Source organism: Geotrypetes seraphini, chromosome 5 (genome assembly GCF_902459505.1).
Source record: "Geotrypetes seraphini chromosome 5, aGeoSer1.1, whole genome shotgun sequence".
NCBI classification, from domain to species: Eukaryota; Metazoa; Chordata; class Amphibia; order Gymnophiona; family Dermophiidae; genus Geotrypetes; species Geotrypetes seraphini.
Window position 1 is genome coordinate 41490690 of NC_047088.1, and position 25224 is coordinate 41515913.

The window sequence follows — 25224 nt, forward strand, 5'->3', positions numbered from 1 at the left end:
TTTCAATTATCAGCACCAATGAATCAATTAAAAAAATTAAGTTAGATGCCTAAATCGGTAGGCGTCCCACTGTAGGTGCCTACTGGTAGGTGCCATTTATAGAATTAGGTCCTTGGTGCACCAATACAAACCATTTAGCTAGCTGAGTGATATTCCTTGCTTGCTTCTACTGTTTTTTAGTTTCTAGAAATTCTTATTCTACTAGCTGAGATTTTGAATATAGTTATGGCTTGGAAAGCCTCTTTTGACATGAATGGGACTTTTACTTCCAGTTCAGTTAAAGATAATGGTAATTGCTTTCTTGCATTGACAGCATTCAGAGGGCAAGCAGGCTCCAGCTTCTCATCACTCACTCATCCAGGCAGGCACTTTCCCTGTGATAGCACAGAGCCGGGGACCCTTGGAGCCGCCCAAAATTTCTAAACCCTGGACTCTAAGCTGCCTTCGAGCTGCACCGCCTTTGCGACCATCAGTTGCTTTAATTTACAAAGAGGTAATTTTTTAAAAAAATCTTGACTTTTAAACAGTTTGTAATACCTTGCCCTGTCCTCTCATGTCACAAAGCTAGGGTTCGTATTTGAGAAGAAATGTGACAGAATAGATGATCTGTGGAACTGATTTATTAAAGAGCTTGTGCAGTGCCCATATAGAAAAAAAAAAATTCCCATGGTTGCAAATGTATATCTAATAAGTCTCTTTTAATGGAGAATACAGGTAGTCCTGGATTCTCTCACTTGATGGTAAATTTATTTGTTAATGAAATGAGCAATTAAGCTTCTAAGTTTAAGCATCTACGTAGTGATCTCATTAACACTGTCATTGTGTTGCATCTATTGAGTGTGTTCTTTATCCTAGTGTAAGATTGCACTTCTCTATTCTGGTTTCGTTTATCCAGTTCAAAATCTGACAATTAAGTTTTTAATAGCTAGCGGTTGCTGAGAGTGAGATGTAGGGTCTCAGTTATTTTAACGTTTCCTCTGGGGATTCTCCTGAGAGCCTGTCGACCCCCGTTATTTTCTTAAACATACCAACTGTCTGTTTCTCATGATGAGATCTTAGTGGCACCAGCCTGAATGCTTAGAGAAGAGCTGCACATTAGCATTTCTTGTGCTGCTTAGTTCCACGAGGGCTGACATTTTTACATTCCTGGTCCCTGAGAGAGAGAGGGAGTTGCAGGCAACATGCTCGCTTCTGGAGTGAGCTGCAGCCAATGGTCCCTGGCCAAACATAGTCACACATGTTTCTGAAATTGTTTATTTGTCCATGTCTAAGATTTTTTTAACTCCCCAATACCCATTGTCTGTCATTCCCTTTTTTTAAATTTGTACATCGCATCGAATATGTGATAATGCGATATAATCAAAAAGTTTATTAAACTTGAAACTTTTGTGACAGAGATAAAATGAGAAAAAACCTCTGGGTCGTTACACACTAAGGCCCTCTTTTGCTAAGGTGTGCTAACCGATTGGCATGCGTTAATTGATTTAGTGCATGCTAAACGCTAATGCGTGCATGTTAGTCTACGGACGCATTAGTGTTTAGCGTGTGCTAAATGGACCTTAGTAAAAGAGGGGGTAAGTCTCCTGGCAATGTATAGCCTATTAGAAAACAGTGCTTTCACCAGATAAAAATAAGGGGAGGAGGGTCAAGCAAATGTAACATTACCACATATATCCCCAAATTCTATAAATGTCATTCAAAATTGTGCAATTTAATTGAATATTGAGCCATTTAGCAGCAATACTTGGTCACTAATAATCAATTATTGGTATTAATTGGCAACTTCATAGTCTGTATCCTAAAAAGATGCACACACAAATGTTTATGTTTGGATCTGAAAAGGGGGTGTGGCCGTGAGTTCCCGTAGTCTCTCGAGACTACGACGGGAACTCCCCGCAGCCATTTCCTGTTGGCGATCTACACGGGGCAGGAGCGTAGGAAGATCGCTCCTGCCCCGAAAGCCCGCTAGACCACCAGGTAAGGCCGGGACGCTGGGGGGAAGGCTAAACTATGGGTTTTTTTCCCCTCCCTAAAAAATCGCGAATATGTGAAATTGCGATTGCCGAAACCGCGGATGGGGAGGGGGGAAGTGTATTTCTATAGTGCTACCAGATGTACGCAGCACTGTACAGAGTCACAAAGAAGACAGTCCCTGCACAAAAGAGCTTACAATCTAAATAGACAAAGAGGATGTCATGGATACAGTTGAGGGGAACAGTGGTTAATCTGCTAACTGGGTTAGTAGGCAGTGGGGAATAGGGTTATGGATTGAAGGCTATATCAAAAAGGTGAGTTTTCAGTCTGCTTTTAAACAAGGGAAAGGAAGGGGCTTGGCGGACAAACTCGGGTAATTTATTCCAGGCATAGGAGGCAGCTAGATGAAAGGAACAAAGTCTGGAATTGGCAATGGAGGAGAAGGGTACAGCTAAGAGCAGCTGATCCGAGGAATGGAGTTCTCTGGGAGGTGTATAAGGAGAGAGAAGAGATATTGAGGGGCAGTAGAATGAACACACTTGTAGGTCAGCAATAGGAGCTTGAACTGTATGTGAAGGTGGATAGGGAGCCAGTGAAGTGATTTAAGGAGAGGGGTGACATCAACACATGGAATCTCTTAGAGAGAGGACGAGAGAATGTTTACTGTGGATGGGCAAATTGGATGGGCCATTTGGCCTTTATCTGCCATCATGTTTCTATGACTTACGCTAGTATTCTGTAATGGCAATTATATTGAATTTGTACTTAGCATGCAGCATCCCAGCACCCAACTTTAGATGACCTGTAAAGAATTTCCCTCTAATTCTTTTGACTGAAATGAAAATAACCCTACCTATCAAAAGGCAACATTGCAAGTATTACATTGGTCACTAGGACACCAGCCCTTCTATTATGGAAACAGAACAAACTAGACTTCTACAGACTCTGCATTGGAACTACACAGTAGCAACTTTGAAATTGATCAAACATGGAGATACCTTCACCTAATACACTTCATTCTTTGGACTCTAATAGACTTGTTCGTCCCTCGCACAGAATAGCCCATTACGAGACCATTCGTTCAGAAGTCTATATTTTTGTTTCTCCTTATCTTTGGAACAACCTCCCCTTGCATATACAAGCAGAGCAACCTTTTGCTAGGTTCAAGTGCTTGTTAAAGACCCATTTTTTAAAAACAATTTTCAACATTATCTTGGATTAACAGTATCTTCCTTTAATAGAAGGACTTGAAGGAGTATTTCATGCACAGGTTAGATCTAGGCTAGGCTTTGAATTAGAGTTTGGATCATGTCAGTCATGCTCTGATTTTAGAATTGTATTTAGAATATTACCTGACTTATAGTTTAATTTTAATGTTTTTATATTATAGCTTTAATGTTTAATTTTAATGTATTTTTATATTTGGTTTATTTTTCATTTTTATTGATTTAATATTATTTTTTGACATATCCCCTCCTCTACTAACGCGTAGTGTGAGTTGCGGCAGCGGCGGTAACTGCTCCAACACTCATAGGAATTCTGAGTGTCAGCGCCGTTGCCGCTGTTGCGGGTGCTAAAACCCACGCTACACATTAGTAAAGGAGGGGGATAGCATTTTAGCTTTTTAGGGCTCCTTTTACAAAGGTGCGCTAGCGTTTTTAGCGCATGCACCGGATTAGCGCGCACTATAGCGCACGCTACCCAAAAAACTACCGCCTGCTCAAGAGGAAGCGGCTAGCGCGCATGGCATTCTAGCGCGCGCTATTCCACGCATTAAGGCCCTAATGGACCTTTGTAAAAGGAGCCCTTAGTTTACTAGATTTTATACTTGTTATAATAGGGGTTTTTTGTGGATTGGTTGTGTCTTGGTTGTTTTGACCTTTCCTATTTATTTATGGCTTTCCTTTCCCGGTGTTTTTAATCTTGTAAGCCACTTTGACCTATTGCATTAGTGGGCTATTAAGCTACTAATAAAGATAAACTCAAATCAGAAACAGAAACTTGCAGACAAAAATGTAAATACAAACCCCAAAAAGCCACACTGAAACGTACTACTAGAAATGTATTTCATCTAGTTCCTTGCCAAATATATAAGTGAAAAAGATGCTTAATTTCCCAAGTTGGCTTCGTCTAGTCCCACCCAAATGAAAATAGTTTTCCTTTATGTTTTATTTTTTGACTAGGTATTTTTTTTCTCTGAGTGGGTTGATTCTGGTTTCATTCCCCCCCCTTCTTATACACACACACTTTCCTTGTTTTGATCTTTTCCTTAGTTCTGTTCCAGGTCTCCTTTCCTTTATTTTGTCATTCCTTTTGTTCATTTGTCTCTCACATTGATCTTTCCTTTTCATCTTTTTTTTTTTTTTTACCTTAATGTTCACTTTGCAGCTCAACACCATTTTTTTCTGAAAGGGCTTTCTGTGTAATAATTTATCCCATTTGATAATACAGAAGAAATAGAAGGCTGTTGTCGAAACCTCTAGTATCTCAGGATCCTGCAGCAATTGCTGCAGAATTACCCTTCTGCCCTGGAGATTGCCTGCCCCACACCCCCTCCCCCTCTTTCACTTGTCCTGTTTGTCACAACCAGCTTGTAAGCTCTCTCGAGCAGGGACTGTCTCTTCCATGTTAATATACAACGCAGCGTGTGTCTGCTAGTGCTATAGAAATGCTAAGTAGCAACAGTAGTAGTGGTCATTGCTTATCTAATCTCTCCTTATTCCCCTTTCTTGCATCCCACGTTACTACCATTGCAATTGCTAGCCTTCTGAATACCCTTCCTACCAATAGCCCCTCCCCCTCCAAAGCCATCAGTTTCATCTTCCTTACCCTATGCTTTTATCTTCTTCTCTGCTACCTCCTGCCTCCATCAGCTGGCTCGTCCTGGGTCAGTAGATGTGATACCCACCGCTAATATACCGAAGCTTCTGCCTGGCTTGGTATTAATTCTGTTTATTGTTAGGTCCACAGCAGCTAACTCTGATTGCGTGATCATTAATATAGTATTAACAGTGACAAACATACATCTCGGTAAATGGATCCAGTAAGTACCTTAAAGTGCAAATTGGAGAAGAGTTAAAGTTCATATTTTCTGTAAAGTTTTAAATTAGCAAAAAGAAATTTGGTACCAGGTTAATAGAGTCTGCTGAGTGCTTTGCATGAGCACTTTTAAAAGTAGGAAGCCTAAAGCAAGGTGTCCAGTCAAAACCTTTCCTTTACTTGCTAATACTTACAGTTGTGCTCCGACAGATTGCATGCTGAACTCGGTTGGTTGTAAACACTAATGTGGAGATAACGTTTAGTTGTTGATTGACGTTTTTGAATAAAATGAACTTATGTCAATACAGTCATCAACTTGCTCTCACAAGCCTCTTCTCTTTCTTTCCATATTCATTGTAGAGGATGCCTTATTTCTTAAAGGTAAGGCTAGCTTCATCTCTTTGGCTTATGTGAAATAAGAATGCAATCTTGAGCAGCTTCTAGTATGTTCCTTTTATACTTTTCTCCATCTTTTATACCTGTTGGTGCAACAGCTTGTCTAATATTTTGTGTGCACTTTGAAAGAATGGCCATGGGTCACCTGCTTGCAAGGTGATTAACTTTAAAATAAGTGACAAGGACCTGACGCTTTTGCACTGCTTTGTCGACACACGGCAAATAGGTCCCAATGATGCTTTTGCTCATTCATGCCATGCGCAGTTCAGTGAAACCTGCAAATGTGTGAATTTGTTGTGAAAGTGATTCATTTGAATGCGGCTCTAGCTAACGTCAGCTTGCCTGCATTGAGGTTTTATTTGCTCTTTATCTTACTTACAGCTCTTCTGCCTCTCTGTCCTAATGTACTTTTGTTTCTTGGGCTGGGCAATTCTGAGAAGCAATTGGCTAGCTCTTTAGCTGGCTCAAAATTTCAAAATTCTTTTCCAAATTTCATGGATGTGATATACCACCTTTCTGTTGTACAGCTAAATCTCGATTACATATATTATTTGCAGGAGTGTGTGGCGCGGCGGTTGGATCTACAGCCTCAGCACCCTGGGGTTGTGGGTTCAAACCCCACGCTGCTCCTTGTGACCCTGGGCAAGTCACTTAATTCTCCCCTGTCCCAGGTACGTTAGATAGATTGTGAGCCCACTGGGACAGAGAGGGAAAATGCTTGAGTACCTGATTGTAAAAACCGCTTAGATAACCTCGATAGGCGGTATATAAAATCCTAATAAAACTTGAAACTTTCCCTAACCCTAGAGGGCTCACAATCTTTATGTGCCTGGGACAATGGGAGGGTTAGGTAACTTGCCCAAGGACACGAGGAGTTGCAGTGAGAATTGAACCCAGGTTCTCAGCTAACCACTAACCACTCAGCTGCTCCTCCAGCTAAGAAGAGGTGACTGCTTTAGGTCTGGGGAAGCCCTAGCCTTTTCGGACCTCTCATATACTGACAGACTGAAAAGGCTAGGGCTTTTCTCCCTGGAAAAGCGGAGACTTAGAGGAGACATGATAGAAACCTTCAAGATCATGAAGGGCATAGAAAAAGTGGACAGGGACAGATTTTTCAAATTAAGGGGATCAACAAGTACAAGGGGGCACTCGGAGAAATTGAAAGGGGAGAAGTTTAGAACAAACGCCAGGAAGTTCTTTTTCACCCAGAGGGTGGTGGATACATGGAACGCGCTACCGGAGGATGTGATAAACAGGAGCACGCTACAGGGGTTCAAAGAAGCTTTGGATAGGTACTTGGAAGACAAAGGGATTGAGGGGTACAGATAAGAGTAGAGGTAGATTATAGGGATGGGATTAGAGGTAAGTTATAAAATTAATCAGGGAATCACTGTTCAGGCACTAGGCCTGATGGGCCGCCGCGGGAGCGGACCGCTGAGCAAGACTCTGGTCTGACTCAGCGGGGGCAACATCTTATGTTCTTATGAAGAAATAACGTGTTTTAAAGAGAAAAGCAAATGCTAGTCTCAGTGGGTATTATTTCTTGGGACAGTTTCCAAAGGGAAAGTAGGCATGCACTTTCCCTCCTAAGAACTGGGGCAAAATTGTTGCATATGTTTTTACAGTTAAGAACTGAAATAGGATGTCTGCCTTTTTGTAACGGCTGCTTCCCTGATGTTTAAAAAATCTCCTTCACTGAGCCCATTTGCCAATTTTTAATACTGCGCTTAAGCTTTCTCTCTATTATTGGGATTCCTGCATTGTGTGTGTGTGCGCGGGGGGGGGATCTGTAATGGAGCAGCCCTTTGATAATCCTGATTTGCTGGCATTTGTAATGAAGGGCACGGCTAAATAGGAAGAGCTTTCCAAAATGTCCTCAGAAGTGAAAAAAATAGGCTTCTTACTTCACAGGCTTGTACTGTGCACTGTCAATTGACTCCAACATCATCTAGCGAATGCTGCTTTTACTTATTTATTTATTAAATTTCCTATTCTGTTCTCCCAAGGGAGCTTAGAACAGTTTACATGAATTTATTCAGGTCCCCAAGCATTTTTCCCTGTCTGTCCTGGTGAGCTCACAATGGGGGGATTAAGTGACTTGCCCAGGGTCACAAGGAGCAGCGTGTAAAAGCTTTTTATTAAGCAGACATACATTTCCTAAACAAAGTCGGGGCCTCTCCCTCCCTACTTGTATCATCTCAGTTGTCCTATTTGATGCCATCCCATGTTGTCTGAGGTTTTGTTTTTAATGAGGAGAGGCCTGTCCATTAGTGATGAACTGGGAAGTCTCTGCTAAAGGCTTTTTTTTTTTTCTTAGGATTTCAAAACCCAGCTCTACATGCAAGCTTAACAAATGTTTCTGACCAGCTCAAATCCTTTCTGATTACATGCATAATGCTTCAGACTAACTTGCTTCACTTCTGATACATGCGAAGAAATATCTTCATTTGTAAAAGGGGGGCGATACAGAATATAGGCACTTGTTCACTAAGGGCCAGATTCTACAAAAGCTGCTGAAAGTTAGACGGCAGTAACTGCCTGTGGACGGGTCAAGCAGGTGGGAGAGGTAGCCAAAGACACACACCCAGGTAGCCAAAGACATGGTCAGACAATTCAGAAGAGAAGATTTATCAAACTGCAACTCGGTTCAGCACAGTTTTCATCATCAAATAACAGTTTGGTTCTTCCTCTCCCCCGCTCTCCTCAGGCTCTGAACCTGTTCCTTCACAGCTCAGCCTTGGTCACAGTTCCAGCCCCCCGCCCCCCCAATTTCGGTGTCAGGTCAAAAGCGCGCCGGGAAAAAGGCGCGCCCAGACAATTGAGCGCAGCGTGCACCGCCGCACCGCTCTAAATTACTGTTTTTAGTGCTCCGACGGGGGGGCGTGGGGGGGAACCCCCCCCACTTTACTTAATAGACATCACGCCGCGTTGTGGGGGGGTGTGGGGGGTTGTAACCCCCCACATTTTACTGAAAACTTTACTTTTTACCTGTTTTTAGTGAAAAAGTTCAGTTTACAGTAAAATGTGGAGGGTTACAACTCCCCAAACCCCCCATGTCTATTAAGTAAACTGGGGGGGTTCCCCAACAAAACCCCCCGTTGGAGCACCTAAAAACTGTAATTTAGAGCGGCCCGGCGGCGCACGCTGCGCTCAATTGTCGGCGCGCGCTTTTGTCTTTCGCGCCGTTGTCTATGAACCCCAATTTCAGCAGGCCAGTTCCCTCAGCAACAATCTCCAAAGTCGCTGCAGTTCAACCACTTGTCATACACAGTTTCTCACATCCTATTTATCTTTAATTAAGTCCTGGTCAAAGACACGAGCCACAGATGAAAAGTTATGGGCTTACTTTGGCCAACAAGAAGAGGAAAAATACTTGGATCCCATGTGAACAACCTTCTTTCTCAGAGCCCCCTCCTGGGCTTTCTCTCCCTCTCTCTAGCCCTGCCTTTGTGCTTTCCTGAGAGTTACTTCCTGGTCTCCTCCCCTTCTCCCCTCCCCCTTCCTGGGGAAAAGAATCCTCATTTATCTCAAAATGCACCCTAAATAGAACGCTCGAGGGTCTTATGGCACACTGCAAGGCCACCCATACATCACACATACTTACAGAATCAGGACCTAAGTGCAGTGAGGTTTAGTTCTTACCACATGTTAAGTACAAAAATTGACACATGGTTAAGGGCAAAGCCGCATGGTAACTGTTGGGGGCATACCCAACATGGTAGACCCCACTATAGTAACTCTTATCTGCCCTGCACTTACCACACAGAACAGATGACAAAAGTGCATCCATGTTATCTGGTTGTATTTACCAGAGTTGCTGCTTTAAACAAAACAAGACACCCCTCAGCAGAACTTCCAAGCTCTCCAAACAGCATCCTGTACCCTCCCTTCCCCAAGCAGCTTTATGAAATACCCTGGAGGAGTGGCCTAATGATTAGAGCAGCTGCCTGAGCACCCTGAAGTTGTGAGTTCGATTCCCACTGCAACTCCTTGTGACTTTGGGCCCCATGTAAACCGATACAGGGAAAAAAAGTGGTATATGAAGTCTCACCCCACCTCCACCCCTCCTTGATTCCCCAGCACTTAACCTGAGTGTCCCTAGTGGGTTGGTGGCAGGGCAGAAATGATCTCTGGGTGCTCCTGCCCTGTTTCCTGCACAGATTCTGACTGTGAATGGAAACCACTGTTAGGGATCAAGCTGCCAAATAAAAGACAGTTTATGATGCTGCTTAGGAGAGTAGGGGGGTGGGGGGAGGAATCAGGATGTTAATAAGGAGGATCTTTTTTTTGTTTCCTTCCTTTCCAATTCAACAAAAATTGGAAAGAATTATATAAAAGGGGTCAATAATGTCTGTCGGGGGGGAGGGGGGGAAAATAACTCCCCAAACTTTTATCAGAAGAGAATGGAATGGGAAGCTTCTGTAGTGTGGAAAAATTAATGGAATGTGATTAGACTTAGCTTGTGGGAAAATTTGGTACAACCCCGCCACTAAACAAACAACCACCCCCAACACATTCAGTTCAAAAAAGGCCTAATTTGACCAGGGTCAAATGAGCCTTCCTGAAATATGTATGATCTGTTGCATTCAATACATAGACGAAACCGCGCATACAATGGAGCGCCAACAATCGCAAGCAGGACGTCTGCATCATGGATTTAAACAGTATTCTAAAGTGCTCCGAGGGGGGTTTGGTTAGGAAACCCCCCACTTTACTTAGAACTGTTGGCACTCCTGTTGTGGGGGATATTGGGGGGAGGGGACACCCCATTATAGAGGAAACAGCCTTTTTCCCAGTTTTTTAGGGGAAAAGTATGGTTTCCTTTGTAATGAGGTTTTTTTTCCCCCTACCATCACCCCCCAAAGGGAGTGCCACCCCCCCCCCCCGGAGTGCTTTAAAATACTGTTTAAATCAAGCGCGCAGACGTCCTGCGTGCAATTGTCGGCACTCCATTGTCTGTGTGGCTATGTCTCACGCGGTTTTGACCCGTCACCATTGCATTCCTGTGGGAAAAGGTATTCCGGCTTCTGTAGCATAGAAGCTTAGAGTAAAATGTAGCAGGGGGAGAACAGGGCAAGCAGTTTAAAGGATGGCATTCCCTACTTTTCTAAACCCTCCAATTGCTCCCATAGCCCAGAAATCAGAGCCCATAACTTCCACACCACCCTGTAACTGCTCTGTTCCCTTGTACTGCCTATTCCCCCAACTGCTCCAGCTCCCTGCAAACTGTTCCCATTCCCCAAAACACCTTCACTCAACTGCCCCATCATCTTTCAAAGTACCCCACTCCCCAAAACTGTTCTAACCACAGCTAATACAGCACTCACAAACTGTCCCCAACTGTGAAAACTCATGGCCTTGCAATGGCACCATCCCCAAAACTAGTCTCACCAGAAGATTGGAGATATTCCTCAGACAGCAGGAAAATGCAGCCACACTTGTGGAGTCATCATCCATGATGGATCTACTGGGCCAGAGCTTTCCTCCAGCTCAAGAGATATGTAAGTTTTTGTTGTTGTGCAAGTGAACCCACAAATGTTGTGCAGAGGAGAGCTACAACTATGGTGGTGCACATGAAGGGAGGAGAGAGTACAACCAGTGCCGGAAGACTGGCCTATGCTTAGGTGAGACTGAAGGGTTCCTCTTGAGCTGGAGGAGAGCTCTGGCATAGTACCGTATATACTCAAATATAGGATGAGATTTTGAGGCCAAAAATGGGGGTCTCGTCTTATATTCAGGTCATCACCCAATGACCACCTGACACCCTCCCAGACTTGCTGCAGGCCTGCCGTTAGGCCGGTACAGGAAGGATCCTTCCCATCCCGGACAATACTAACAATTTTATAAATGAAGACCTGTTTTTGTATTACATATGGAAGTAATGTTTCAGTGTTTGGTGTCATTTACTGTTATAGAATGAGAGGTACAATGGGTGTCTTTGCAGGATTCTGGCAAAAGTCCTAAAACCGTGAAGAAGTTTCTACCTAAAAGAAAAACAGAGAGAAAAGCATCTGATGAGGACCTTATGCTCAGGAAAAGTAAGCTTTCAGATTTCCATAAGCAAGTTTTAACCGTGGAAATATTTATTACCTTTTACATCAGACATTATTTCATTTGAATTTGCAGAATAAACCATTTGCATTAAGGTTTTGGGTTTTTTTTTAAAAAAAAGAATTTTAATAAAGAAATAGTAAGATTACTGTTAACAGTAACCAAAATAATTTTATTTGCAATTTAGCAACTCAATTTTATTGCTTTTAATTAAAGAATTTTGTATTTATCTGGAAACAAAACATTTTGCATAAGTGGCGCTTTTTGCTCTTAAACTGGGGTGGAAAATACTGAGAACTAAAAATTCAGTAGATAATAATTATTGCTACTTTGAGAAAAGCCACAGTCAACCTGGATCTGAAAGACATAGTAACATAGTAGATGACGGCAGATAAAGACCCGAATGGTCCATCCAGTCTGCCCAACCTGATTCAATTTAAATTTTTTTTTTTTTTTCTTCTTAGCTATTTCTGGGCGAGAATCCAAAGCTTTACCCGGTACTGTGCTTGGGTTCCAACTGCCGAAATCTCTGTTAAGACTTACTCCAGCCCATCTACACCCTCCCAGCCATTGAAGCCCTCCCCTGCCCATCCTCCTCCAAACGGCCATACATAGACGCAGACCGTACAAGTCTGCCCAGTAACTGGCCTAGTTCAATCTTTAATATTATTTTCTGATTCTAAATCTTCTGTGTTCATCCCATGCTTCTTTGAACTCAGTCACAGTTTTACTCTCCACCACCTCTCTCGGGAGCGCATTCCAGGCATCCACCACGTAAAGTAGAATTTCCTAACATTGCCCCTGAATCTACCACCCCTCAACCTCAAATTATGTCCTCTGGTTTTACCATTTTCCTTTCTCTGGAAAAGATTTTGTTCTACGTTAATACCCTTTAAGTATTTGAACGTCTGAATCATATCTCCCCTGTCTCTCCTTTCCTCTAGGGTATACATATTCAGGGCTTCCAGTCTCTCCTCATACGTCTTCTGGCGCAAGCCTCCTATCATTTTCGTCGCCCTCCTCTGGACCGCCTCAAGTCTTCTTACGTCTTTCGCCAGATACGGTCTCCAAAACTGAACACAATACTCCAAGTGGGGCCTCACCAATGACCTGTACAGGGGCATCAACACCTTCTTCCTTCTACTGACTACGCCTCTCTTTATACAGCCCAGAATCCTTCTGGCAGCAGCCACTGCCATAATCCCATCCTGAGTGGGGGAAGAGAGGACCGCTTGCTATGCATTTGCACAGAAGAGAAGAGGCTAGAGTAGTATCCTGCAAGCTTCTTTTTGCTCCGGCACACCAGCGGAACGAATGTTTTCTGTGGCATTACACAACCCTGCTCCACTCTACCCTGCGCATGCTCGGAAGCCCTCCAGACACAGTCTGTGCTCAGGGAAAACGAGACAAAGTTAATGTGGGGGCGGAGAGGAGGCGAGGCGCCAGTGCCGGAAGTGACACTCATGTGTCCCTTAATCTCGCCGCGGCACACAGTTTGTGATTCACTGGGCTAGAGGGAATGCAGAAGAGATCCACTGAGGTTAGGAGAGAGGAGGAAAAGGAGAATAAAGGAAGGTGAAAAGAGCAAAAATAAAGCAATACTTGAAAAATTAGCTAAGGAATCACAGGGACCCTTTTCCTACACTGTAATACGATCTCCTAATTCACCGCTTAACCACTCACACTTATGTAGCACTTTTTCAGTGTTCAAAACACCGTCACTTTGAGACTCTACAAACTCTACAAACTTTAAAAATGTCCAGTATCCCTCATGATGTAATAATAATAATTTATTCTAGTATACCGCCATACCCAAGAAGTTCTAGGTGGTTCATATCAGTTAATTAAGATCCGTGATGACACACGGATTTACAACATTTTGTCAAAGTTACAAGCAACAAAGAAGGGTATGAGGGGACGTTTTAACAGAGTTTGTCATTTACCAGCAACGTCAAAGGTTAGGTTGGAAGGTAAGAGAGAGAGAGCAAGAAACCAAATAAGGGGAGGGAGGAAGGGGGAGAGCAGTTGGAGGGGGGGGGAAGGGCGGGGTTTGGGATTATTGCGGGGGGAACGGGGGTTAAAGGTCCTGTTCGCGGAAAAACACTATGGGGCTCATAATCAAAACGAAAATCCGTCTAAAAACCCGCCTAAATTGGCACTTGGACGATCAAAAAGACAGGCCGTCCACGTGCCGATAATTGAAATGGGTTTTAGACGTTTCTAAAAGCAGCTTAGGCCTTTTCAATGCCGCTGTGCGCCCAGAGTGAAAAGGGGTGTTTTCCCTGGAGCGGGATGTGGGCCGACCTAAACTTAGTCATCCTGTAGCGATAATCAAAAGTTTAACAAGACTGCCTAGATGGAACTTATACGTTGTGATTTAGGCAATCTAAAAACAGGTCTAAGTGCCCAGAAGGTCTAAGTATTCAAGGTGACCAGATAACCACTAAGTGACAAGGTACAGACCCCACACACTCCCCCAGTGATCACTACCCCCCCCTCCCCACTGCCATACAAATCTTTTGAGATGCTGGATTCTATGGGGGGGGGAACAATTGTAGTGTTGAGAGGGGGGACTTCATCTTAATTTTTATTTATTTTTGACAGGTTGGGGAATCACATTACATGCACTGGCAGGTTCTTTGGGTGTACTCATGCTATCCGTATGTGCGTATCTGTGTGGGCATGCCCCCTGCATTGAGCACATGGGCTTTACGCTCACCACACCTTAACTTTTGCAATTTGTAAAATGTCTCCACTGTATTTTTCCCTGGCTCCTAAAATGATTGACTAGTTTCCATGTTCTCCAGATATTTTTATATCCCTGCGCTTAACAAATGTAAGCATTTTCAATAGTGATGTTCAATATTTTGCAGGTACTGCAGCTCTGGAGGAAGATGCACAAATTCTGAAAGTGATTGAGGCCTATTGCACTGGCGCAGGCTTCAACCAGATGCTTAGTTCAAGTAAGAACATAGCAATAGCTCTCAGTCATACTGCATCTCAGCTAGAGGATGGGAAGAAAATCAGGGCGCTGCTGCATTGCTTTTAAGAGTTCAGAGTGTGCAGTGACATCAAACAGTCTTTAAGATAAGAATGCTTCAGCGTTCGTATGTAGCTGAGAAACATTCACTTTCTTTTAAGTTTCTGTTAGCTTGTGAAACACAAAAGCATCATTAAGGAGGGTGCATAAAGGAACAGCTAATTCATCTGGCTACATTTGTGAGACTGTTGTTAATCTCATATTGCAATCAGCTTTGGAGAGGAAACTATAATATCTTTTGATCAAACGTGTGCTGAGCAAGGTACTTCATCAAATTCAGATTGTTTTTAACAAAAAAATAAATAAAGAAAAGCTGGAAATGTAGATATGTACGGTAGAGAATGACACGGGGAAAAAATCTGTCCCCGTCACCGGCCCACCATCCTCTGCACCGCCCCGTCACCGCCGATCCCTTCACCGCCCCGTCACCGTCACCACCATCCCTTTCACCGCCCCGTCACCGCCACTGCCATCCCATTCACCGCCCCGTCACCGTCCCCGCTGCATCCATATAAGCCTTTTTCCTTTCACTCCCTCCTTCCAATTTGAGCCGGGAACACTAGCGATCGCACGGTCCCCGCGGCCACTACCTGCCTGCCCGGTCGATCCTGGTGTTTGGCCGGCTCTCTCCCTTCTCCTCACCTTGGTTTGTGGGTTTTCTTTTTCGGCAACCTGCGCGCTTTCCCAGGGAACCGCACACGCGCGGCTGCTCAGTGTTCGATCTTCTGCTCTGCTGCAACTTCCTGTTTCCGGTTGCGTCAGAGCAGAAGATCGAGGCTGAGCAGCGACGGGTGTGCGCGGCTCTCTGGTAGCGTGCGGGTCGCCGAGGAGGAGGATCTGCGGACTGGGGTGAGGAGAGGGGAGAGAGCTGGCTGGACACTGGAATCGATTGGGCGGGCGGGTGTGAGCTGCGGGGACCGCGCGATCCTTCATGCCTCACTGCGGGGGACAAGACCATTCACCGCCCCGCGGGCGGTGAATGGCCTTGTCCCCGTCGCCGCAGCGACTGCTAGTTTTCTTCCCTGTTTTCGGCGGGTGACCCGCGGCTAAAATGTACGGTATCTGTATTCCTACGCACCTGTTAAAATGTACAAAATTGATTGTTTTTTTTTTTTTGCTAAATAATGTTTTTATTTATTTTGAATTTGCTATTTTCTAATTATAAGAAAATGTATTGATTTCTTTATCTTTTCCCCCCTGTATAGCTGGGTCAGGTTTTCTCAGTACAGTTTGGGGAGCTTTTGCCCAGTTCTTTAACATTCATTGTGGTTTCTCTGCCTACCTACATATTGACTGTAGTGTAATTTTGGCCCAGATATTTAGTTTTGCTCTTATTGCAGCTGGACACCTGTGTACAGTTTTTAAAAAGTAGTCTGCGAGGGCAATGGTTCCCAAACCTCTCCTGGGAGCTTCCGGCCAGTCAGTACTTACCTGGTCATTCTCGGTCAGTGATTCACGGTCCCAGTCATTTGCGCTATTTTCCGACCGCGAATGACCAGGCAAGAGAGCGCAGCCGGAGAGGCAGGAGAGAGCAGCCAGAGCATCGGCGAGTGAAGGAAATCACTCGCGGCATGCTCCGACCGCCTCTTCCTGCACTAAAGTCGGGCCTCACAAATCAGGAGCTGCTTTGACACGCAGCTCCTGATTTGTGAGGCCCGACTTTAGTGCAGGAAGAGGCGGTCGTAACATACCACGAGTGATTTCCTTCACTCGCTGGTGCTCCGGCTGCCCTCTTCTCTCTCCACTGCTAAAAAATGTATTCATGGTTTTTCAACATTCGCAGGGGTTCCTGGAATGGAACCCCATGAATATGGGCAATTTATCTTTACTATTACGGCGCCTCAGACTTGGAATTCACTCCCACTTTACCTAAGAGAGGAAAAGAACTTGGAAAAGTTTAAGAGCAAACTTAAGAGTTTTCTTTTTAAAGATGCATTCAATATTTAATTGATTTGCCAACTGCTCTTCTGTTTATTTTTAAACCTTCAATTCAGTTTTGTCTTTCCCTTCCTGTTGTGCTGAACCTCTAATTGTTGATTCCTACATTACGTATTTAAGAACAGAAGAAGTTGCCTCCGCTGAGGCAGACCAGAGGTCCATCTCGCCCAGCGGTCCGCTCTCGCGGCGGCCCATCAGGCCCACTGCCTGAACAGTGGTCTCTGACTAATTTTACAAATTACCTCTAATCCTATCCCTATAACCTTACCTCTACTCTTATCTGTACCCCTCAATCCCTTTGTCCTCCAGGTACCTGTCCAGACCTACTTTGAAGCCCTGTAGTGTGCTTCTGCTTATCACATCCTCCGGTAGCGTGTTCCATGTATCCACCACCCTCTGGGTGAAAAAGAACTTCCTGGTGTTTGTTCTAAACCTTTCCCCTTTCAATTTCTCCGAGTGCCCCCTTGTACTTGTGGTTCCCCATAGTTTGAAAAATCTGTCCCTGTCCACTTTTTCTATGCCCTTCATGATCTTGAAGGTTTCTATCATGTCTCCTCTAAGTCGTCGCTTTTCCAGCGAGAAAAGCCCCAGCTTTTTCAGTCTGAGTATATGAGAGGTCCCCCATACCCTTTATTAGCTTAGTTGCTCTTCTCTGGACTCTCTCAAGTACCGCCATGTCTTTCTTGAGGTACGGCGACCAGTACTGGACACAGTACTCCAGGTGCGGGTGCACCATTGCACGATACAGTGGCAGGATGACTTCCTTCGTCCTTTCCTTGAGGCTGTGGCGCACTGCGCCGACGCCTTCAATGTTGTGTCTACCATCACTCCCAGGTCTCTTTCAAGGTTGCTCACCCCTAACGGTGATCCCCCCATCTTGTAAGTGAACATCGGGTTCTTTTTCCCAACATGCATGACCTTGCATTTCCCTATGTTGAAGCTCATTTGCCACTTTTTGGCCCACTCTTCCAGCGTTGTCAGATCTTTTTGGAGGTCTTCGCAGTCCTCCATGGTTTTGACCCTGCAGTATAGTTTAGTGTCATCCGCAAATTTAATAACCTCACATTTTGTTCCCGCCTTCAGGTCGTTAATAAATATATTGAACAGAAGCGGTCCCAGCACCGACCCCTGTGGAACTCCGCTCGTGACCCATTTCCAATCTTACCTATTGTTTCATTGTGTTTGTAAATGAGTTTTTTTTTTATTATGTTTTGCAACCTTAGTCCCTTTGTTTGTTATGTATGTTTATTTTATGTATATTTTAACTATGTATTTTGCTGATTTGTACATCGCTTAGAATTTGGAATAGGTGATTAATCAAATTGTAAATTAAAAAAAAAAATATATATATATATATATCAGCGGAGTACTGTATTTTGATGCTGAATCCAAAATGGAAACCAAAATTCAGTCAACTTGTAATGCATGTATGTGCATACATACATGTTGATATTCAGCCTAGCACTATTCTGTAAATGTATGTGTGTCTCTTCCACTTTCACATATAACTCTGCTATACATACTAGTGTTCTATAACAAAAAGCAGATATCTATGTTCCTTTACCGACTAAGGGCTCCTTTAACTAAGGTGCGCTAGCGGTTTTGGCACACGCACTAGACGCTAACGCCTCCATAGAGCTTGCGTTAGTATTATCGTCTATCATGCGGTTTTGCGCATGCTAGAAACGCTAGTGCTCCTTAGTAAAAGGAGCCCTAAGCTTCTACCAGGCATCTATTATAGAATTACCCTGATAATCTAAGTTGTTTCTGAGGTAATGGAGGGTGAAACGATTTGTTGAGTGGTGGAAACAATGGGATATGAACCTGCCTCCTCAGGTTCTTAGCCTGCTTTTATTTATGATACATGACCTCAGATGTGAGATCTTAACTTGTTTCTATTTTGTTTTTTTGGTTGTTTTTTTTTTTTTTTATATTTCTCTTTTATTTGCTGGGGTGTGTGGGGGGGGGGGGGGACAGCTTGCATTTTAGGCTCATACAAAGATTCCATGCCTCCAGTTTTGCTTCCTGAAGAAGAAAAAATAATTGTGGAAGAGACCAGAAGCAATGGTCAGACTGTGACAGAGGAAAAGTAAGTGACTATGTGATATTTTGGTGTCCGCTGTGTCACATTCTAGAAGCATCCATTTGATATGGTTATACTTTATAGCTTAAATAAAATTTAGTGTTTGACTTTAGATCCAAGCTCCTTGGTGAGCAGTAACTCTCAATAGAGTGAAACATCAATTTTACAAAGACTGATGTGATGTTGATTGGAAAGAAAGAAGATTCTCTAGGTGGCCACAATATATTGAAATCAATAATATGAGAATTCCAATACATAAGAAAATGAAGATACTGGGAGTTTGGATAGAGTCTGCTTTGAGTCTGCAGGGACAGGTATAGGCTGTGATCAGGTCTGCTTTCTTCCAGATGTGAGTGCTTAGTAGATTAAAACTGATGTTGCCACATTATGATTTTAGAACAGTTGTTCAAACTGTTATCATTCAAAAATTAGATTATTGCAATGCGTTGTTTTGGGGGATAACAGCTGCCAGATGTAAAGCTTTGCAAGTTGTTCAAAATGCAGCAGCTCGGTTGATCTGTGGAGGAGGCAGATTTGATCATATCATACCTTTATTGAAACAGCTTCATTGGCTACCGGTGAAATATCCTCATAGAAGGTTCAGTAGGAAGTGAAATTAATGACACGGACAGCCAAGAGTGGTTGCATAAAGAATAGATTGTGCAGAAATAGGCTTAATATTACAGAAAGGCAATGTTTAGAAAGATACATCAAGCATATGCTGGGTTACAAATGTACAGAAAGAAATAGAAATAAACTTTACAAATACCGAGTGGATTTGGAGACTGCTTCTGTGTGGGAGAGAGAAAGGATAGTTTACCTGCATAGGTGCTGTGAGGGCAAAGAGAGAGAGGGGGGGGGGGGGTAAACCAGGGTCCAGAGAGAGAGAGAAAAGGGTGGTCCAAGCTCCAGAGAGAGAGGAGGCTTTAACCTATCATGTTTATAAGTTTGAGACTTGTTCTAAAAATAGAACCTATTGTTGTTAAGTCCCCTATTACATTACATTAGTGATTTCTATTCCGCCATTACCTTGCGGTTCAAGGCGGATTACATTCAAACTAAAAACAAGAATTACATTCAAATTAAAAGGAATAGAAAAAGCGATGACATAGAATTTTTTAAGGTAATAAACATTGGGTAAAGAGTTACCAAAGGGAAGTGGAGGTCTTTAGGAGATAAGAATAGGGTGAAATTATGGGTTTTAGATAACGTTTGATAGATAAAAGAGTATTAGAGAGATCTAAGGGTAAATAGAGTGTTAGATATTTGGTTGGGATTGGTTGTGCTGGATAGGTTTTATGTGTTTTTTGAAGAGTATGGTTTTAATATCTCTCCTGAAGGCTTTGTAGTCTGAAGTCGAAGATAATAGAGTAGTGATTTGCCTGTCCAGTTTAGCTGCTTTGGAGGCTATCTTTTGTAAACTGTTTGAAACAATGGTAAATACTGTAAGGTGTGTTGGGCTTGAGAGACTGGGGAAAAAAAGAGAGAAACTGTCCCTCATAGACTGGAGTCACTGTTAATGTCCAGTATCACTCTGACAATGGCTTCTGATTAACCATGCAGCAGGGGCTACTGTCCGTCTTAAGCACCTGGCCTTTAGCACATCTTCAGAACTTTTAAGCACTGATAATTTAGATTTAATTTAGGCATTCTGAGGCTGAGGGTCCATCTGCGCTGACATCACCCAAGATCAGATAATCTCCCATAGGCCTTTGCTGACATTGGTTAGGCTAACAGAAAATGCTGACAGCTAGCACTGTAAGGCTGGGCTGACACCCATATTCCCTCATGCTCTCTAAAAGAGTAGTTAGAGATAGCACCGGGTCAGTAAGATGAACTAAAAAAATCATCAGTAAACACCGAAACGTTAAACTCTAGGATGCCAAACGAGATCCTCCTTTATCTCCGGGTTCCAGCAGATCTCCCTAATAAAGGGATCCAAAGTAAGGACAAATAGAAGAGGGAATAAGGGACAACCTTGTCTAATACCTCTTTGGATAGTGCAAGGTTCCATCAGCTGATTATTCACCCACACCTGCGCCTGGGGTCTTTCATAAAGAACTCTTAATGGCCTTCTGAAAACGACCAGTAAAAACATAAGCTTCCAACACGCCAGATATAAAAAAATCCCACTGCACCGGTCAAATGCCTGACCAACTGTATTTTAAATATAAGCTTCCTTATTATTCTGTGGTGAAATAATTGTGCACGTTTACCCAAGTGCTGTATAAATGTAGTTTACAAGGTTTAGCTGTTAATCATAATGCATTGCCTTTAAATCTTGTTTCTTTTCTAGAAGCTTAGTAGACACAGTATATGCCTTAAGAGATGAGGTCAAAGAATTAAAACAGGTTTGTAATTCGTGCTTGTGTAAATTGTAAATATTTCTTTTTGGTTCCTTAAACATATATAAGAGGAAAGGAATGGCCTAGCGGTTAGAGCTACAGCCTTAGCACCCTGAGGTTGTGGGTTCAAACCCTGCATTGCTCCTGTGGCCCTGGGCGAGTCACTTAATCTTCCATTGCCCTGGGTACATTAGATAGATTGCGAGCCCACCAGGACAGATAGGGAGAATGCTTGAGTGTCTGATTGTAAGCTGCTTAGATAATCTTGAGAGGCAGTATATAAATCTATATATATAAAATCGGAGGTATGTATGTGTGTATGTGCCGCGATCACGCAAAAACGGCTTGACCGATTTGAACGAAACTTGGTATGCAGATCCCTCACTACCTGGGGTGATAGGTTCTGGGGGTCTCGCGGCCCACCTGCACACATGGGCGGAGCTACAAACAGAAAATCAGATTTCACCCATTCATGTCAATGGAAAAAATGTAAAAGCTGCCATTCTCACAGTAATTCCAACTACCTGGGGTGATATGTCCTGGGGGTCTCGCGGCCCACCTGCACATGTGGGCGGAGCTACAAACAGAACATCAGATTTCACCCATTCATGTCAATGGAAAAAATGTAAACAGCTGCCATTCTCACAGTAAATCTAAAACGGCTTGACCGATTTGAACGAAACTTGGTATGCAGATCCCTCACTAACTGGGGTGATATGTTCTGGGGGTCTCTTCACCCAAGAATTTATATGTTCTTGCTCCTGGAGGTGAAATTAAAAATGTTGTTTATAATCAAGTTTTGTATTAGTTGTATTGTATTCATTTTGTCAAATATTTCACATTATAATTTGAATATTGTACTTTTTATAAAGCTGTAAAAAAATAATTTCATTCACCACTATAAAGTATCTTTATTTGAATCCATTTACAGTGTTATTGCTATAATTAAATACCCGTGCAACGCCGGAGCATCAGCTAGTACCTAATAAAAATATATATTCAGCTTGCCATTATTAGCAATGCAAGTAGTTGTTAGATATTAGAAGATACATCCCATCACAATAAATTGCTCTCCTTAGATTATAGCTGTCTGTGCTTTAACAACATGATCAATTCTAATACCACCACTTTGCCAGTTAAGGTTCTGGGGGTCTGTGTAGTGGACTGTGATTGATCTGTTGAACAGAGCCAATGATAAACTAACTAAAGACTTCAGGCCAACCTAGTTTACTCCCTTTCCCAATCCTACAGACTCTGCTTGAGGCCCAGTTTTTCATTTCTCTACTACTAAGGAGAATAATGTCTACTTTCCTTCAGTCATAGTGGCCTGTTTAGTCTCTTCAGCCATGAATAGAAAAAATATTTTAAAAATGGCGATAATCACTCAGCAGCATTAAAGATTAAAAAATGTATTTTTAAGGAAAAAGAGTTACTTATCTTCTCTCCCCTCCCCTTCTTCCCAACAGGAGAATAAAAGGATGAAGCAATCTTTGGATGAGGAACAAAAGTCAAGAAAAGAATTAGAAAAGATAGTGAGGCGGCTTTTGAAGCAAACAAATGAATGCATCCGAGATGAAACAAGCCACAGTCTTCAGATTTAGCTTAAACACTGGACTCCACCATTGACTTTTACGTGGAAGTTTATTTTCTTTGGAAGCAGAAACGAATGGTTTGCGTCCTTCAGTCCTTCTCCTCTTTAATTTGTAAAAAGGGACTAAGTACAATTAGCTGACTTGTTTCCATTCAATAAGAAAATGCAAATGTAGAATATGACACTTTTTAAAAACAGTCATTGAGGAGGGCATTCTGTAAATGGCACTGAGATTTCAGCACTGGAAAAAAAATCTTTGTGGAGTGCTGTTGTATAAATGGTACTCCAGAATGAGTGACGTTTATAGAATAGTACTTAGATCCCACTTCTGCACCAAAGATTGGGCACTAGTATTTATGCTCGTTGAAACCTGGTGTAAATGCTGGCACCCAACTCTGGGGCAACTTTTTGAAATGCCCCTGCACTCCCCTGGTCACTGCCTTTTTGAGCTGTGTGCTAGGGGATTTAGTGTGCGGTATTATAGAATGGCCTGGCCACCCTGAGTAGGCTGCTCTTGCTATCGGAAGCTAAGCAAGGTCGGGCCTGGCTAATACCTGAATGGGAAACCGCCCGGGAATACTAGGTGCTGTAGGCTGAGGGACCCTATATTGGGCAGCAGTGACATAGTGGAGCCACACACTGTGCGGGAGAAGGCAATGGCAAGCCACTCCTGTACTCTGCTGTGCAACATCATAGGGTGGATTCCTCACCGTGTGTGTTGCCATCAGTCGGTGGCCAACTCAGTGGCATAATTTATCCATCCATCATTATAGAATAGGGCCCAAGGAGCTGCAAATACAAAATTGAATTATTGCCAATTAACTGCAATCCTTAACATCATTTAATTGTAATGAACTGGCTTGTGAGCTAATTAATTTGTTCATGGATCTTTGATCCACATGCAAATTTTGGCACCAAAATACTGGTGCCATATATAGAATCAGGGCTGAAATGACTTAAAGTTCACAAATAATCTCCGGTAGTCAATACCCTGGTATACATATTGCGCTATAGTGACTGAACATTTAATCTGCTGATTACTACTCAAAAAAAGGCATCTTGAGGACATTTAAGCACACTTTAAAATACTTTTCTTGTTTGGGCATTTGTGTACTTAATTTATTGAATGGAAAAGCTAAAGTCAGATTTTATAGAATGTTTTAAAAAAAAAGAATCACTTGTTTTTCTGAGAATGACAGACATTTTTTGACAGCGTAATGATTGTTTAATGTTAGAACAGTTGCTGGCTTAGACTATCCTCCCTCCCTTTTACTAAGCTAAGGTAGAGGTTTCTACCGTGGCCCGGACTGCTAAATGCTCCGACGCTGCTCAGAGAATTCCTATGAGCCTCGGAACATTTAGTGCTCCGGGCCGCGGTAGAAACCTCTCCCGCGGCTTAGTAAAAGAGGGGCCTATATTTGTCATTCTTATATGGACTTATGCGACTGACAGTCAGATCTTTTTGTGGATTTAATCCATTGGAGTAATTGGTTTTGGAGGGGCTGTGTTGCTAAATGTGCTCCATGTTGTACTGGGAAAACTTGACCTCCAGCAGCAAAGTGGCTACCAGGTCAGTTAATCGGTAATTTTCCACAACTTCCTATGCATGGCTTCCAGTAATCGACATATAGTAATATATTTTCAATCTCTCAACATCCATTTATTATCTAATTTTATATTTCCCAGTATACTGCAGTGGCATATATATAAACGCACATATTTTGAACATAGTTTGTAATTTCCCACCTTTTTTTTTACTATATTTAAAGAATTTGCAAGTCTTTACGACTTGATCCCAAAAATGGACTGTGATTAAATATTCCACTAGTGCAAAAGTAGTGTGCACAATTTTAGAGGACCTGTCCTGTTTTAAAATTTTAAAAAAGCCATTTATGCTGTGACAAAAGAGGGTTTGTTCAGAGGTTGCCCTCTTGTAGTAGGAATTTAAGAGCTTATTTAAGTAAGTTATATCTTGCATGTATACTAAAAAAAAAAAAAAAGCCTAGAATAGATTTTAACACATCTGTGTGATGGGTGTGTTACACTGTAAGAGGGCGATTTTGTAACATAGGCTTCACATTTACATGCTCATTACACATGGAAATGTTTAGAATAATGACATTGATGCATGTATGTGCACACATATGCACATAAATGCCAAAAGTCAGCACCTAAGTGCTATTCTGAAAATATCTGCTTACTTACGTAGCATGTATTTGAAAAGGGGAGGGGTGTACACATGGGTGGAGTTTGGGTAGATCATGGGCGGGGCTCACATGCTTGTAACTTATACGTGTCTATCTGCAGCTTTCAGGTGCTAGCACTTGCACCAGTTCTATGCCTGCTAAGCCCATATATACCCACTTAGACTAGTATCTTTTAAAGGAAAGTAAGACCTATGTTCCCTTGTAGAACAGGCTGCTGCATCTGGCACTCTTTCCCCAAGACTGCATTAACTGCAGACAGTTTTCTTAAACAACCTCTGAAAATTCCCAGAGTGTTACTTTTTGTGTGTGCTACTGTTGGCGTGCTTCTCGGGGGGGTAAAGTGTCTAGTGCAGTCAGACATCTTTAAAAAAATATTTTTATTTTATTTATTGGGATTTATTAACCGCCTTTTCATGAAGAGATTCACCCAAAGTGGTTGACAATACATTGAATAGTAATCGGGTACTCAGGTATTTTCCCTATCTATCCCAGCAGGCTCACGATCTAAAGGCGAGTTCAGTGACTTGCCCAGAGTCCCAGGAGTAGGCGGGGGATTGAAC

The 25224-nt window shown here is 42.7% G+C and overlaps 1 protein-coding gene across 2 annotated transcripts in view; it reads left to right on the forward strand.

Annotated features, from left to right (window-relative positions):
• The window catches only part of ARHGEF6 (Rac/Cdc42 guanine nucleotide exchange factor 6), a 125060-nt gene extending 100603 nt beyond the window's left edge, over positions 1-24457 (forward strand). The window contains exons 16-22 of one of the 2 annotated variants that reach the window (XM_033945764.1): positions 314-493; positions 5374-5394; positions 11354-11447; positions 14334-14423; positions 18416-18527; positions 20818-20872; positions 22333-24457. In XM_033945764.1, the coding sequence (XP_033801655.1) occupies positions 314-493; positions 5374-5394; positions 11354-11447; positions 14334-14423; positions 18416-18527; positions 20818-20872; positions 22333-22467 (687 nt within the window). In that variant the 3' untranslated portion in view covers positions 22468-24457. The remainder of the gene's footprint in view (positions 1-313; positions 494-5373; positions 5395-11353; positions 11448-14333; positions 14424-18415; positions 18528-20817; positions 20873-22332) is intronic. The other variant, XM_033945763.1, reaches the window with a different exon arrangement.
• Positions 24458-25224: the final 767 nt, after the last annotated feature.